Consider the following 17,403-nt stretch of genomic DNA (forward strand, 5'->3'; position numbering starts at 1 on the left):
AAAATCAGAGATTTTTTTTTTTTTTTTTTTTTTTTTTTTGGTTTTTGTTTTTGATACCAGGGATTCAACTCTTAGACCACTGAGCCACATCCCCAGCCCTATTTTGTATTTCATTTAGAGACAGGGTCTCACTGAGTTGCTTAGCACCTTGCTTTTGTTGAGGCTGGCTTTGAACTGGTGATCCTCCTGCCTCAGCCTCCTGAACCATTGGGATTACAATTTTGCACCACCACACCCGCCCCAAATCAGAGGCGTTAATCAGAGTATAAAAATAGAGTTTAGGACTGGGGTAAAGGCCCTGGGTTCGATCCTCAGCACCAAATAAAAATAAATAAATAGAATAAAATATTGTGTCCAACTACAACTAAAAAAATATTTTTTAAAAAATAGAGTTTAGCATTCAAAAGTCCAAAAGTATAATCTATCATTCTAACAGAATAAAGAAAAGTCATATAATCTTATCAGTTGATGCTTATTGGTAAATCCAATACTCATTTATTATTAAAAAAAATTCAAGTTAGAATAGAATTATTTCAACTTCATTAAGAGCACCTACAAAAACCTTTACAGATAACATCATAGTCACTGGCAGAAGACTTAATACTTTGCCCTAAAGATTAGGAACAAGTTAAAGATGTCAACTCTTACAATGACTCAACACAGTTGATATATCACTTCTCATTAAATTGATCAACAAATTTAATGTATGTCCTGTAAAAATTCCAGGAAGTTTTTTTTTTTTTTTTATAATAGAGTGAGGCATGCTTATTCTAAAATTTATATAGAAAAGCAGAGGCTCTTAAATATCCAAAACAGTTTTCATAAGAAAACAGTAGGAAAAAAATCACTCTACATATGTTAAGGTTTACTTTATTGCTTACCTTGTCAATTCACTGTGGTATCAGTGACAGGAAGACAGGGTAGAGATAAAAATAAAAACCAGTGGAGTGGGAGAGAAAGCCCAGAATTGAACCACATTTTTGTTTCCTGGCACTGTGGATCAAACCCAGGATCTCATCACTGAGCTTCATCCTCAGCCCTATTTTTAAATTTTGAGACAGGGTCTCCCCAAGTTGACAAGGCTAGCCTTGAACTTGTTATCCTCGTGCCTTTCAGCCTCCCATCGATGGAATTGCAGGCATGAACAAACACACCCACTATTCAACTAATTTTTCACAAAATTCAAAAAGTGAATCAGTGGAGGAAAAGGTAGCCTATTCAACAAATTGTTCTGCAACAATAAGATATTCATAGACAAAAGAAATTGAACCTTGACCTAAACCTCATATCTTACACAAAAATTAAAACAGATCATGGATTTAAATGTAAAACATTAGACTGAAACCTTTTTTTTTTTTTTTTTTTTTGTACTTGAGATTGAAGGGCTTTATCCACTCAGATATATTTCCTTCTCCTTTTCTTTTTTTATTTTGAGACAGGGTCTTGCTAAGTTGCTGAGGTTCTCGAAAAGTTGCTGAGGCTGACCTTGAACTTGTAATTGTCTTGCATCGGCCTCTCAAGTCACTGGGATTACAGATGTGCTAACACTGCACCTGTCAAGACTACGGAAAGATAACATACAATAAAAATAACAAGATTATTAAAAGATAACATAGAAAATCATAATGTAAGGTTGGCAAGAAATTCTTAGTTGGTCCAGTGCTTGCCTCGCATGGACAAGGCCCTAGGTTCTATCCCCAGGACCACCAAAAAAAAAAGAAATTCTTAGATTTGTAATTAAAACCATAATCCATAATAAGAAAAATTAATATATTGGACTACATAAAAATTTAAAACTTTTTGGACTAGGGATATAGGTCAGTAGAACAGTTCTTGCCTAGCAAAAAGCAAAGGCACTAAGCAACTCAGTAAGACCCTGTCTCTAAATAAAATACAAAGTAGGGGGATGGATGTTGCTCAGTGGAAGGTGCCACTGAGTTCAATCTCTGGTACCAAAACAAAAGAACTAATATCTAAACTAAGAATTCTGAAAAGTCAGCAGTTTAAAAAGGAGAGGTGAGGATGCTGGCAATGTAGCTCACTTGCCTGTCATACCTGGGTTCCATTCCCAGCACCACCACCAGAATACATAAATAAATTCATTAGAAAATGGGCAAAAGACATGAACATACATTTCACTGAAAAGGATTTGTAAATGCCAAATTATCCCCTGAAAGATGTTCGACATTATTAGTTATTAGAGAAATGAAGATTAAAACTACAATGAGATGGGCTGGGGATGTGGCTCAGCAGTAGAGCATGTGCGAGACCCCGGGTTCAATCCTCAGTACCACATAAAACTAAATAAATAAAATAAAGGTATTATGCCCAACCACAACTAAAAAATATATATATTTTTTATTTTTGAAAAGAAAAAAACTAAGGGGCTGGAGTTGTGGCTCAGAGGTAGAGTACTCACCTAGCATGTGCGAGGCCCTGGGTTTAATCCTCAGAACCACATAAAAAACTTAAAAATAAATAAAATTAAAGATTTTTTTTTTTAAAGAAACTAAAATGAGGTGATAGGCGCCATGGCGCACACCTGTAATCTCAGCAGCTCTGGGTTGGGGGGATACTTAGGCAGGAGGATCGAAATTTCAAAGCCAGCCTCAGCAAAAGTGAGGCACTACGCAACTCAGTGAGACCCTATCTCTAACATAATACAAAATAGGACTGGGGATGTGGCTCAGTGGTTGAGTGCTCCTGAGTTCAATACCTGGTACCCCAAAACAAAACAAAAAACTATGGTGAAGTATCACTACACAATTATCAAAATTGTTAAGTAAAAAATAGTGGTAACACCAAATACTGGCAACCATGTGGGAGAATTGTGATCACTCTTATTTTGCTTGTGGAAATATAAATATTCATAGTAGCTTCCTTAATAAGAGCTTAAAACTGTGGGTTTAGCTAAGGGATATAGCATTTGACTGCAAAATGGCCAAAATTTAGAACAGCTCAGATATCCTATAGCAGGTGATTTCAACTGTTGAACATTCATACATGGAACACTATTTTGCCAGAAGGAATTTTGCTGTACAACAAAACCAAACCCAAATAGTTAAAACTATTTGATTCCATTTTCATAACTCATTTAGGTTTTATTTTATTTTGCTTTTGATTATTTGCCATATTGGGATTAAACTTCCAACCCTGTGAATGCTAGGCAAGTTTTCTATCACTGAGCTATATAACCCCAGTCCTATATAGCGCATTTAAAATGACAGAATTTTGGAAATGGAGAATAGTGGTTGCCAGGAAATGGGGATGTGGTTAGAAAAGTTCAGCTCAAGAAATCCTTTTGATTGTAACTATTCAAAATCCTCACTGTGATGGCAGATATATTAACATATACATGGTAATATGGAAGAAAAATAAATATTCATATACAAAAGAGTACAAGTAAAATAAGATCACTGAATTGTATCAGTATCAATAGCCTGGTTGTGATATTGTAGTATACATTTGTAATGTGTTATAAATGAAGGAAATTGGGATCTTTATGTGTTCTTATAATTGCAAGTGAATCTGTAATTATCTTAATAAAAATTTCAGTGAAAAAATAGAGATGTGAGTTATTTTAGGAATATAGAAAAATTATATAAAATATATATATATACAAAAATTTCATAAAATAGAAGTCTTAATAGAATTTGTCATCTGATCAAATAAATGTTTTGGGTCTTTAAATATTTTTTAGAACTTAAAGAGGTAAGTGAAAGTTTTTCATCTTTAAAATATATTAAGGAGGCTGGAGACGTGACTTAATGGTAGAGCACTTGCTTATCATATACAAAGTTCTGGTTCAATCCCAAAGTCACCTAAAATATATTTAGAACCAGGTACGGTGGCACATGCCTGTAATCCCAGTGACTTGGGAGGCTAAGGTAGGAGGATCACAAGTTTGAAGCCAGCCTTGGCAATTTAGTAAGACCCAATTTCAAAATAAAAACAAGTGGTAGAATACTCCAGGTTACTGCTATACCATTTAAAAAAAAAAAAAAAAAAACTATTAAAACTTTATAATGTAATGCCCAAAGATGATCCTATGTCCTTTTCTTAAAGATGATTGTCATGGGGCTGGGGATGTGGCTCAAGCGGTAGCGTGCTCGCCTGGCATGCGTGCGGCCCGGGTTCGATCTTCAGCACCACATACAAAAAACAAAGATGTTGTGTCATACAAAGAAGTTGTGTCCACCAATAACTAAAATAAATAAATAATAAAATAAAAGGCTGGAAATGTGAAAAAAAAAAAAGATGATTGTCATCATTGCACGTATTATTTTAATGTAACACAAATGTTTTTGGTTTTGTTTTTTGTATGGGAATTGTACCCACAGATACTTTACCACTGGTCTATATCCCTTGTCCTTATTTTTTGTTTTCAGACAGAACTTTGCTAAATAGCGGATGGTGGTAAACGCTGATAATCCCAGCAACTCAGGAGGCTATGGCAGGAGGATCACAAGTTCAAGTTCAGCCTCAAAAATTTAGACCTTATCTTAAAATAAAAAGGAGGGCTAGGGATGTGGCTCAGTGGTAAAGCACCTCTGGATTCAATTCCCACTACCAAAGAAAAGAGAGGGAAAAGAAAAGAAAAAGGATTTTGCTAACTCGGTTAGGCTTCACTAAGTTGCTAAAGCTGCCCTCAAATTTTCAACCCTTCTGCCTCAGCCTGCTGAGTTGCCAAAATTACAAGCATGCATTGTGGCACCCAGCAACATAACAATGTTCTTGAGCAATAAAAAATACTGATTTCATATTGGAAAGTTGTAGCATATGAATTAATTCAGTGTTGGTAACTAATGAAATCATTAAGCCTGAGATCACAAATAATAACAATTTTCCATTTGAAGTGTGATTAATCTTTCTTTCTTTTGGCAGCTTCTGGGCTGGCTGGCTGAGAAACTACCTACTCTTCGTTCCACCCCCACAGACCTTATCCTATGTGTTCCTCATCTTTACTCCTGCCTAGAAGATCGAAATGGAGATGTTCGAAAGAAGGCCCAAGATGCTTTGCCATTCTTTATGATGCACTTAGGATATGAAAAAATGGCCAAGGCTACTGGGAAACTAAAGGTACCACTTGCTGCTGCTGTTAAAGCCATTAGTAAACTATTGAACATGAATTTATATAAGCAAAGTATCATATTTACCTACTGTGAGACTCAGTTTGAAATCCTAATGAGAGCAAAAATAAAATAATTAGCATTGTAGAATTTCTGAGAGTCTACCAGCCCCACAGGGTGAAAACTGTGACCTTCCAGAATGATAGCAACTTGAGTGTGACTTCATAATGTGTATTGTTTCTCTTGCACTGAGTGCTGCCTCCCTTCATTGGTATTTCAAAACTAGCAGCTCAGTCATTTGACAGCATATCTGTTAGTAAGCTTAGTATGAGTATACCATTTATGTTACCTCTCACTTATGTTACATTGTCTCTGTAGCCAACTTCTAAAGATCAAGTATTGGCCATGCTAGAGAAAGCCAAAGCTAACATGCCAGCCAAGCCTGCTGCGCCTGCTAAAGCAACATCCAAACCAATGGGAGGGTCAGCTCCAGCCAAATTCCAGCCTACATCAGGTAACTGTTTTGAGAAGGTTGAAGGGAAAGGAAATAACCTGAGGAAACTCTAAAAGATATCCAGTTTTCATCCTTTTATTGAACCAGGAATTGTGCTAAGGTTATGACAGTGATTAATTTGGTTTCCAAGGGTAATTCTCAAAGTATTCTATGCTGTTTTTAAGATTTCTACAACTGTTTTCTAACATTGTTTATTCCAGTTAGAGTAGGAATTGGGAACATCTAGTTTAAACCACTTTATTAGCAGATGAGGAAACTCAAAGAGGTTAGTGACTTGCAAAAGGACAAATAGCCAGCTTAAAATTCTACTTAAGTCACAAATGAGTTCTCCTTTTACCACACTTGGGTACCTACTTTTTTACTAATCCATTCAAATATTTACTAGTGTGTGTGTGTGTGCACGCACGCGCATGTGCTGGGGTTTGAACCTAGGGCTTTGTACATACAAAGTACACACAACCACTGAACTTTGTTCCAGCCCCTACTAATGTTTAAAGGAATATTCTCAATTTCTTCATTCCTATGTTAAAATTCTGTAATGTATAATCTGTAATCACTTCATTTCAAGACTTCTTGTTGGGCTGGGGTTGTGGCTCAGTGAGAGAACTCTTGCCTTGTGTATGTGAGGTTCAATCCTCAGAACCACATAAAAATAAATAAACAAAATAAAAATTTTGTGCCCATGTATAACTAAAAAAATATTAAAAAAAAAAGACTTCTTGATTAAACATAAAAATATTCTTTTTAGCAGGTTAAAAATTATTGATGCTATAAAATTAGAAACTTTGCATCTGTAAAACTCTTCATATCAACATATATATTCAGGTTTAACATTTATTGGAATTGCTACGTATAAGATAATGAATCTCAATTTCATTGTCCCAGGTAATCAGTTTCAGAGATGACAGACACTACAATTAAGGCAGTACTAATCTGACAAAAAGTGATTTTTTAATCCTTATTTGAAGATAATTTTAAAACTACAGGAGTTTTTTGTTTTTGATATTGAAGATTGAAGCCTGAGGTGCTTTACCACTGAGGTACATCCCCAATCCTTTTAATTTTTATTTTGATGTAGGGTCTTACAGTTGCTGAGGCTGGCCTCCACCTTGCACTGGTCCTGCCTCACACTCCCTAGATACTAGAATTACAGTCATGCACCACTGTACCTGGCTAAAACTGCCATTTAAATGTTGTTAAAGGAGATGTAGACTTTCTGAATTTTCTTTTTTCTTCCTATACCCCCAGTACTGAGGATTGAACACTTTGTCCCATCACTGCACTACATCCCATCACTTTTTTTGTTTTTAATTTTGAGAGAGGGTCTTGTTAAGTTGCCCAGGCTGTCCTCAAACTTTCGATTCTCCTCTCTCAACCTCTTGAGACTCTGAAATTACAAGCATGTGCCACTATGCCTTGCCTGAATTACTTTTTTAAGGTTATGTTAAATAGGAATTTGGGGAGAAAAAAGACTAGTAAAAAAAAAAAAAAAAAAAATCTAACTGAAAATACCTTATAAATTGATCTGACTGCTGGTTGGTTTTCTTATTATCATAGTATAACCTTCCCAAAATAAAAAGGGTTATTATTAGAATTTACCCTTATCTTACATGCTTTCTTTCTCAAAGCACCTGTTGAAGATTCTGTTTCCAGCACCATAGAAGCTAAACCTGATCCGAGAAAGGCCAAAGCTCCAGGGGTTTCCTCTAAAGTAAAGGTGTGTTAACTTAGTGTACTTAGATGTAGATTTGCTCTTGCATTTGTTTTACATATTGCGTTATCATTCTATTAGGAAAGATCATATTGTATATAGAACATCACTACTTTTTTTTTTTTTTAAGTATTTGAGATTGAACCCAGGAATACTATACCATTGAGCTATGTTTCCAGTCCATTTTAGTAAGACCCCCCCACCCCCCAACAGATACCCTGCTCTCATGGTTCCTGTTATACAGATCTCTAGGGAAGATTTGCAGTAGTGAAAAGAGAAGGAAGCATATGCAGAATGGTCACTTTAGACTGATACGGATTTGAGAGAAGAATAGTAATCAGCTTTATTCCAATTTGGCTCAGTTAAGTCATAATACTAGAAGGTGCTCTGATAGTCTAGAAGAAATACCTTTTGTCCTTATGCCAGTGGGACTTGAATCACTAATTTTTTCAATAACCATGCAGAGTTGGATGATTTAAAGAAATACATTCTTGTGTTTCATTTTTTAACTAAGCCCCGGGTAATTTTTTCATTTAATTTTTGAATCATAGCAAATTATCAGTTACTATTATCAAAGTTCTGAGCTGGTCATTGCATTCAGACTGTTGATTATTTAATACTTACAAAAGGAAAATTATAGAAGTGTATAATAGTAGTAAATCTAAATGAAGAAAACAGTTTCATTAACTATATGCAATGGATGAAAAATTATAAGATTATTACTCAGTACTCTTATTATTATACTCACATCATAGAGTAGATAGATACTTTCTAGTCTTTCTTTAAATATATTACAGTTGTCCATTTTTCTTCCCTCTGCTTGGGTCCTTTAGCTTTGAGTTATTTAAATGGGTAATTATCTTCTAAACTATGCACTGAAGTTGTTCTTTTCCTATCCTTCCTTCCTTATCCTAAAATGAACAAGTGCTTATTTTAGTATTTTGATCACAAGTGCATTGAAGTATTTTTGACTCTGTTCTAAGTGCCATAATTTTTTTTCCCTATTTTTGCAGTTTACAAACAATTTTACATAAGCAATCTCATATTTGTTTTGATTAATGACTTCAATGTTTGGACTAGAAAGAAATTCTGGCCAACTAGAAATAGTAAATTCTTGCTACATTTATACTAATAATAATTCCAGTAATGAAATTTGAATTTTGCCTTAATTATATGTACTGTAACCCACTATTTTCTTTTCACCTGATACAAAGATTCTAAATCTTGAATTATTTTTAAAAACTGCATTAGTGAATAAGCATTAAAGTGTTTCTACCAACTTTAGAAGGTTCAAAGGGGCTCCAGTTATGCTGTTTTGATAGATACATTAAGTAAATATAGGGAGAAATAAAAGAGCTTTCTCAACTAAGTGATATGAAATGTATAAATGTCATTCAAAATATCATTAATATGAAAGATAAAAGAATATCAGAGATTTCAAGAAAGCAAAGAATTATCCAATAAACAAAAATTGACTGTGACTCAGACTAAGAGAGGTAATAGCTTTTCCAACTATATTTCTTGCCAGCTCGAGAGCTAACTGATAGTTCTAGAGAAAACAGTACAAAAATGTATTACGTGCAAGATTTTGTATTAAATGTTTCTTTCATGTTGGAATATAATGTAGATAGATGTCTCTGGTTTTTGTAAAAATGCCCTTTTCCTGGGCAGCAACATCATATTCTGTAGAAGGGGCCTAACTAATCAATATTCCCTGAACTTTGGTTGTAGGGTATACAAGGAAAGAAAGTGCCAAGCAAAACCAGCTTAAAGGAAGATGAAGACAAATCTGGGCCTATTTTTGTTATTGTTTCAAATGGAAAGGAGCAAAGAATGAAAGATGAAAAAGGATTGAAGGTAAGGAAGAGTTTTTTTGCTTATCTTTGTTTTATTTTGTTACTTATAAATAGCTTTGCAGTCTGAATGAGATTCATATTTTGAAATATCTGATAATTAACTGAATCTTTTACTTATATAGTACTTTATTCTCAAAGATTACTGTACGGGAACAGTAATTGGTACAAAAAGTACTATAGGACCTAGTGCCTGTTTTTCCTCTAAGTAGAAGTAACTTTGTAGTCTTTTGCTTTTTTTTTAATCAAACATTATAAGTATTCATTTGTTTTTACTAATGGAACACATGCAATGGACTGCTTCTTTATCTTTCTTGTATGTAATGTCTTTTTTTTTTTTTAAATAACTTTATTTATTTATTTTTTTTAATGGGGTGCCAAGGATTAAACCCAGTGCTTCATATATGCTAGGCAAGCGCTCTACCACTGATCGACAATCCTGTCCCTGTATGTAGTATTTTGAAATGAAGATTTGGTAAATATATATTTGATTAGATCAATCACTTCACTTGGGCTTAGTAGAAGATCTTTTACAGGGCATACATAAGGCCCTGGGTTTGATCCTCAGCTCCACCAAAGCAAAAAAAAAAAAAAAAAAAAAATCATTGTTTTGGTTTTATTAAGTGTTTAAAATTTGTTTTTCCAAAAATATGTAAATTTTTTGTTTATTACAGTATTGGGAATTAAGCTCTGGTGCTCTACTACTGAACTAATACCCAGCCCTTTTTCACTAAGTTGCTTAGAGCTTCATCATTAATTTGCTAAGGCTGGCCTTGAACTTATGATTCTCCTGCCTTAGCCTTTAAGTCACTGGGATTAGAGGTGTGCACCTCTGCATCGGCTCAGTTTATATATTGTTTTTAAAAACAGAAATTCAAATGATATAACAAGTACAAAGTATAGTCTTTAAAGTATCTATGAAAAGCATGTCTTTCTTTCCTGTCTCCCTCCTCAGAGAGTGTACTACTTGTTCTATGTCTTTTGCTTTTAATGATGTTTAAAATATCATAAATATTCTGTGTGTGACTTCTTTTTATTGGCACATTATATATGCATATCTTCTTTATCGCCAATCCATTATGTTGAACATTTTAGCTTGTTTCTGGTTTTTGACAACTACAAGCTGTGCTGCCATAAACATCTTTGAATGTAGGTCTTTATGTATATATGTATTAAATACCAAAAAATGGTACGTGCTTTTTCAATTTTAATATTCAAAATTTTTCCTCTATTAAAGTTGTGCTGTGTTTCACTGTATTATATAATTATAATACTGACTTTTCTAGTAAAAATTGCTCAAAATTATTTTCCTATAACATTTTCAGAGTTAATAAGTTTCCAGAAATATGTCATCTTTAATTGACATTTTGTGTTCGTATTTACTTACAAATGAATCTTATTTAATTAAAATATCTATTGAGTCCTGCAGCTATCTATTGAGTCCTGCAGCTGCTTTAAATAAGGCTCTCTACTTCATTTCAGTTTAATACTTTATATCCAGACTCTCTTTAATTTTTTTTTTTTTTCAGGTGCTGAAGTGGAATTTTACTACCCCACGGGATGAATATATTGAACAACTCAAGACTCAAATGTCTAGCTGTGTAGCTAAATGGTTACAAGATGAGATGTTTCACTCAGACTTTCAGCATCACAATAAGGCCCTTGCTGTCATGGTTGATGTAAGTCTGCAATAGTTAAATGTGCATGTATCTCAGTCATGTGAGAATACTAAGCCCTATAAAATAATCAGAGTGCCTGGAAAGAAGAAGTAGAATATACCAGGTTTTCAGTTCTTATGTAATAAATAAATGAGTGTGTTTATTTCTTAGGTCTTAATTGAAGGCTTAAAAATCTAGCTTTTTTTTTTTTTTTTTCTTAAGGATGCAATAAAATTTTAAAAGTATTTGCCTGATAGAATTTAAAATTTTATACGGTCTCATTTGTGGGGTTTTGTTTTATTTTAAGCACTTGGAGAGTGAAAAAGAAGGTGTCATTGGTTGCCTGGATCTTATCTTAAAATGGCTTACCCTACGTTTTTTTGACACCAATACAAGCGTCCTAATGAAAGCACTGGAATATTTAAAATTGCTCTTCACCCTGCTAAGTGAAGAGGAATATCATCTTACTGAGAATGAAGCTTCTTCCTTCATTCCCTATCTCATCCTCAAGGTAATATGTTGTTCTCACCCTGGGAGATTGCTTAAGCTCCCAATTGACTTCAGTTTTTGTACATTTATTCCCTCTTTCTTTTTCTTTTATATCCTCATGCCTTTCCTCTTTCAAGATACAGTAATGCATGATGTGGCCAAGGAATGATCTTGCTTAGTCTTTAATTTTCCTTGTTGACTAGGTTGGAGAACCAAAGGATGTCATTCGTAAAGATGTTCGTGCCATCCTGAATCGGATGTGCCTTGTCTACCCAGCCAGCAAGATGTTCCCCTTCATCATGGAAGGAACCAAATCCAAAAACTCTAAGCAGAGAGCAGGTGAAGCAGACTGTTTTATTTTTTATTTTATTTTTATTTTTTTTATTATGCTGAGGATCAGATCCAGAGCCTTGCTAGTTAAGTGCTGTGCCACTGAGGTATACCACCAGTCTATACAATTAAAATTGAGATGTGAGTGTCTACAACAGTGACCCCCTTGTAGAAATAGTTTGTAGACACACAAGGACATTTCTTCAGTGTCTTTGTAGTTGATGCCAACCTTTTGATTTAGACTGTGAGAGTGATGAGTTGCACACTGATGGAGTCGGTATCAGGTGATACAGACACCATTCAGTACTACCCTGGTGACAAAATCAGGTGCACAGGGGCCATCTGACTCACAGACATCCGTTTCTTTCAGGAGTACTTTCTATAACACATTGAGAAGAGGCAGAATACAAGAAAAACTCTAGGTAGAGCTTGAATAAGATTTTAATCTTCGTGTATGCCAAAGGGAATCTTTCCTATAAAAGAGAAGGCAGTATGCCACATGTGCATTGATTCTCAGTAATCTAGTTCTTTTTCTCCCCAACAGAGTGCCTGGAAGAGCTGGGATGTCTAGTCGAGTCTTATGGCATGAATGTTTGCCAGCCAACCCCAGGAAAAGCCTTAAAAGAGATTGCTATTCACATAGGTGACCGAGACAATGCTGTACGAAATGCTGCACTCAACACCATTGTAACAGTATACAATGTACATGGAGATCAGGTGTTCAAACTGATTGGAAATGTGAGTGACTTTTCTCTGGGTGGTGTCAGCATTTTATAAAAAGTATTCCAAGGTGTCTTAGGTGCCAAGTGTCCAGCAGTATCAACTATACCTAAGTTTTTCCACTTGTTAGTAAACTCGACTCATCAATGTATCCTAGAATCCAGATAGACAATTGAGGATTCTCTAATAATGGAAGGCCATTTATGCTTTGTTTTACTGGAAATCAGATTTTCTTTTCTTAGTGTTCTATTTGTAGCAGTTTGCTTTAGACATAAGAGCTATTTATACATGAAGAAATCTGAGCTGGTCTAGGATTTAAATTCTACGCAGCAATCTGCTCTGTAATTTTTAATACATTTGGTTTTTAGTTACATAGTTCCCAAGGGAGTACTTTTTATCTACTATTACCTGTCATATCAAAAGCATGCCAGTATTCCTAGCTACTCATGAGGCTCAGGCAGGAGGATTGTGAGTTTGAGGCCAGCCTGAACAAGATAACAAGACCCCGTCTTTTTTCTTTTCTTTTTGTTTTTTGTTTTTTGTGGGTTTTTTTAAATATTTACTTTTTAATTGAAGTTGGACATAATACCTTTATTTTATTTATTTTTATATGGTGCTGAGGATAGAACCCAGGACCTCGCACCTGCTAGGTGAGCGCTCTACCACTGAGCCACAACCCCAGTTCACAAGACCCCATCTTAAAAGGAAAAGAAAACATGTTGAGCTACAGCTCCAAGCTACTTTTTCAGACACATTTGATTCTGCTTCTGACTCCTTGCTTCCTTTGAGCCAGTCAGTACTGTGGCTAATACTCAGTTTTTCACTCCAGTTACCTCATCCTAGCACCATTTATATACTCTACACTTAAATTAATTTACTTATATCTAATCAAATCTTTACTGCCACCCAGTTGAAAGAGAGAAAACAGGTGGGAATTTTATAAATGACCAGAAATGAAGATTCTTGTTCATAATCAACCCAGCAAGTTAGTAGTAACAAAACAAAAACAAGGAAACTTCTTCTGAGTTTTGAACTCTTAATAAAATTGTAATTATCAGTAGTTTATTTTTGTATCCTTTCCTTTTTTTATAATTTCTCTTGTTATTATAGGTAGGCAGATATTAATAGCAGTTATATAATAATATAGTGTTTTTGAAAGTAAAATCCTAGCATAGTAGCTTCAACAGGAAAATAGATAATTCTTGAATCTTCTAATTAGGTTTTTAATTATCCACATATTTTTGTAGATGGATATGCTAATAAGTTAAATTTGGTCTCACAGCTTTCTGAAAAGGATATGAGTATGCTTGAGGAGAGGATTAAGCGATCTGCAAAGAGACCCTCTACTGCACCAATGAAACAGGTGGAAGAGAAACCTCAGCGCATGCAGAACATAAGCTCCAATGCTAACATGCTACGCAAGGGACCTGCTGAAGACATGTCCTCCAAACTCAAGTATGTGGATGGAGATAGTTGTCTGGGAGCATCTCTATGGACTTAGCTTTGTGTGCTCAGAGCTTGTCCTGTAACATAATCTTGAGTTCTTGTCATTATCATGCATGACAGAGTGTCTGGGTAAATGTCTTGTAACCAAATGTTTAATCTTTCAGTCTTCATTGTCTTTGTCTTTGTCTCAAAACCACTTCTAAATGGTCTTGTGCCTTCTTTCACTGCTTTTCCGTGGACAGAATTATGTATCGCACTTATAGGATGTAAGTACTGCCTGCTAATTTTTATTAGCAGGGCTCTTATATCTTTCTAACTTCTAAAATGGATTCATCCCCTCTGGAGGCTGACTGGCTTAGAGTTTATAACCAGGAGAGATGGTATTCATAAATATCATGGCTGCCATAAAAGTCCAGTAGATAGCAGAAATGGCACCTCACTAAAATGTGGCTAAAAAACTGATTTGCCTTTTTCCTTGTGTTATATTTAGTTGTGCTCAGGTTCTTGTTCTTGAAATAAGGCTAAATAAAAAGTATGCAACCCAGAATTGGCTTGGGACTCAAAATACTGCCTTCTAAGCAAGACAGCTCTATTTTGGGTTGTGTCATGAGTATAATTTTAACCAAATTGAATTTGGAAACATCACATACCTATTTCTGAGATATAATGCTGGCCATGACCTGTTGAGTGACGATGCTTAAAAAGGGGTGCCTGTCCTTCAAAGTATGCATGGACTGATGCAATGTTTATGATTAGAAAAACTTAAACACTGATTAACTTGGTGGAAAAACACCAGCTAGTCTATATTTTTCTTTTGTTTTTGCCTATACATAGTGAGTCTGAATCATAAATACACGTTATTTTCTGTTCCATATGGAATAGAACTAAGTACAAGATTTGTTAACTTTAGCAAATTAATGATAATACTTCTAACTTGGCTGGTAATGTAAGTACTATTAAACTTATCTACTCTCTTAGGACATTCATGAACCAGTGCAGTGTTATTGCTTAAGGTACCTTTCTTAGACTCAAGGACTTCAATCATTCAGGGGGGCTGAAACCAGAAGTTGAACATCTGTCTTGAAGCTTTGAGTTAGCTGGCAGTTGTACTCTTGCCCTATGATTAAGAAGTCTGTCTTAGTTCAGGAGCCTCTTTTTGCTTCCTTTAGCCAAGCCCGAAGCATGAGTGGGCATCCTGAGGCAGCCCAAATGGTTCGCCGAGAATTCCAGCTGGATCTAGATGAGATTGAGAATGACAATGGTACAGTTCGATGTGAAATGCCAGAACTTGTTCAGCACAAACTGGATGACATTTTTGAACCAGTCCTTATTCCTGAACCCAAGTAAGTTCAACTTATTTATTTAAGTATAAGCAGTTAATGATCATCAGAGGATATATCCGAAAAGAGCCCTCAGTGGAAATGTGCAGTTAAAACTTCTTAGAACTGATTACTCTTTGGCTGATAGCAGTTTTTTTTTTATTAAGACCTGGTTCTAGAGGGGAATTGCATAATTCCCACTTTTTGGAATGTTTTGTAATGGAGATTGAATTTCCCCTTTGTTCTACTCTCTAGGATCCGAGCTGTTTCTCCACACTTTGATGATATGCACAGTAATACAGCATCCACAATCAATTTCATTATCTCCCAAGTAGCCAGTGGTGACATCAACACAAGTATCCAAGCTCTGACACAGGTAATGGGAATGAATGCTCACCACAGTAGTAATTCCATTGGTGAACATAAAGACTATAAGAATGATAAATTGCTCCCCAGCCAAGTCACTTTTGTGAGGAAAAAAGTACACTCAGTCATCACTTGCCTCAAAGGGCATAGCTGTAATAAAACCTTGCATTTTTGTAATTGCATTTATGCACAGATGCTGGAATGGGACCAGTGGGACCAGCTGTCATGGAACTTAGAATTTAATATACAGAGATAAGTCAACAAGAAGATGTCAGGTAGTAGTAACTGTTGTGTAAAGGTGGGGTGATGGGAGAGGGACTGAATAATTTCTTAGATTGAGTGATCAGGGAAAGTCTTAATAACAGGATATGCAGATAAGAGGTAAGAACATTCCAAATGAAGGGAACAGCTAGTACATAAGGCTATAGCGTAGGAATGAGCTTTCTGTGTTCAAGAAAATAGTGGAAGATGCATGTAGATATGGGCATAGGATGCAGGGAGTAGAATAATGGTATAGAATGAGGTTTGAGAGGCAGAGGGTGACCACTTCATATAGGGCTTTCTTGACAAGTCCAAGGGTAAGTTGTTTGGATTTTACGAATGATAGGAAACCATTAGAAAATGTTAAAGAAGCTACTGTGTGTGTGTGTGCGCGCGCACACACATGTGCACCTTATACGTGTTAATCAAACACCTTTATGCTTGTGCTGCATCCCTAACAGAAGCAACATGTTTTTAAAAAATTGTTCTCTTCTTCATCTGTTTCCTTTCCCTAATAGTCCGATCTTGAAGCTATTAGGGCAGAGCTAGATGTACACCCACAGTTGTGGTGAGTGGGTGAGAATAGGAAGTTATAGTGGCCCAGTCTGAGGATCTCAAACCCCAAGTATCATGAGGGTGTCCTTAAAAGAAGGGTGGCAGAGAATTGGGAGTCAGAGCCTAAGCAGGTTGAAGAGGATGTCCATGCAGGGAGCCAACCCATGAAAGGTGAGGAAGATGTCCACATGTGTTGGGTATGGGGTATAATGTGTGGGGTGGCACAGAATGTGGAGAGTGTGTGTTACACTTTTTAAAACATGAATCAAGCCTGGGTGTGGTGGCCCACACTCATAATCCTAGCATTTGGGAGGCTGAGGCAGGAGGATCACAAGTTTAAGGCCAGTCTCTGCAATTTAGCAAGAACCTGTCTCAAAATAAAAAAATGAAAAGGGACAGGTATATAGCTCTGTGGTAAAGCAACCCTAAGTTCAATCCTGAGACCAAAAGAAATTTAATTCTCCCCATATTAAAAAGATGAGATCAGTAGAGGGAGAAGAGCCAGGAGGTGGGGGAACGGAGGGTACAGAGATTGAATTAGAACAGGATCTATTCCATGCTTTTATAATTATGTGAAAATGGATTCTACTGCCAAGCACAGTGGCCACAATGGCTCACACCTATAATTCCAATGGCTAGGGAAGCTGAATCAGGAGGATTGTGAGTTCAAAACCAGCCTCAGCAATTTAGCAAGGACTTAAGCAACTCAGTAAGATCCTGTCTCTAAATAAAATACAAAAAAGGCTAAGGTTCAGTGGTTGAGTGCCCCTGAGTTCAATCCCTGGTAGCCCCCAACCAAAAAAAAAAAAAAATGCATTCTACTGTTATGTATTGCTAGAAACATTTAAAAAAAAAACACACACACATTATTATGCTAAAGAAAATAAAAATTAAAAAAGATTGGACTGTCAACAATAATGATGCTAAGTTCTTGGGAGTAAATTAAGCAGTATGTATATAAGACCTTCACAGAGAACTGTAAAGCTTTATTGAATGACATTAGAGAATTTCCAGATGGAAATATACTGTTTACAAGATTCAGGATTAGAAAGATACCAGTTGTCTACTCCATAAATTCAGTGCATTTCCTATCAAAATCTCAAAAAGTTTGT

General features: G+C 35.6%; 1 protein-coding gene and 1 non-coding gene across 6 annotated transcripts in view; both read left to right on the forward strand.

The window, feature by feature from the left end:
- Ckap5 (cytoskeleton associated protein 5) overlaps positions 1-17,403 on the forward strand; it is a 102,077-nt gene that overhangs the window by 71,291 nt on the left and 13,383 nt on the right. For all 5 annotated transcript variants that reach the window (XM_027936461.2, XM_071616238.1, XM_071616240.1 and 2 more), the window contains 11 exons: positions 4,885-5,079; positions 5,448-5,583; positions 7,212-7,300; positions 9,026-9,151; positions 10,677-10,826; positions 11,113-11,316; positions 11,498-11,633; positions 12,169-12,362; positions 13,627-13,799; positions 14,960-15,133; positions 15,365-15,485. In XM_027936461.2, the coding sequence (XP_027792262.2) occupies positions 4,885-5,079; positions 5,448-5,583; positions 7,212-7,300; positions 9,026-9,151; positions 10,677-10,826; positions 11,113-11,316; positions 11,498-11,633; positions 12,169-12,362; positions 13,627-13,799; positions 14,960-15,133; positions 15,365-15,485 (1,698 nt within the window). The remainder of the gene's footprint in view (positions 1-4,884; positions 5,080-5,447; positions 5,584-7,211; positions 7,301-9,025; positions 9,152-10,676; positions 10,827-11,112; positions 11,317-11,497; positions 11,634-12,168; positions 12,363-13,626; positions 13,800-14,959; positions 15,134-15,364; positions 15,486-17,403) is intronic.
- Positions 11,868-11,976, forward strand: LOC114093860 (small nucleolar RNA SNORD67). The gene has a single exon (XR_003582946.1). It is a non-coding gene; the product is annotated as a small nucleolar RNA SNORD67 (small nucleolar RNA).

This window comes from Marmota flaviventris, chromosome 9, assembly GCF_047511675.1.
Source record: "Marmota flaviventris isolate mMarFla1 chromosome 9, mMarFla1.hap1, whole genome shotgun sequence".
Classification (NCBI taxonomy): Eukaryota; Metazoa; Chordata; class Mammalia; order Rodentia; family Sciuridae; genus Marmota; species Marmota flaviventris.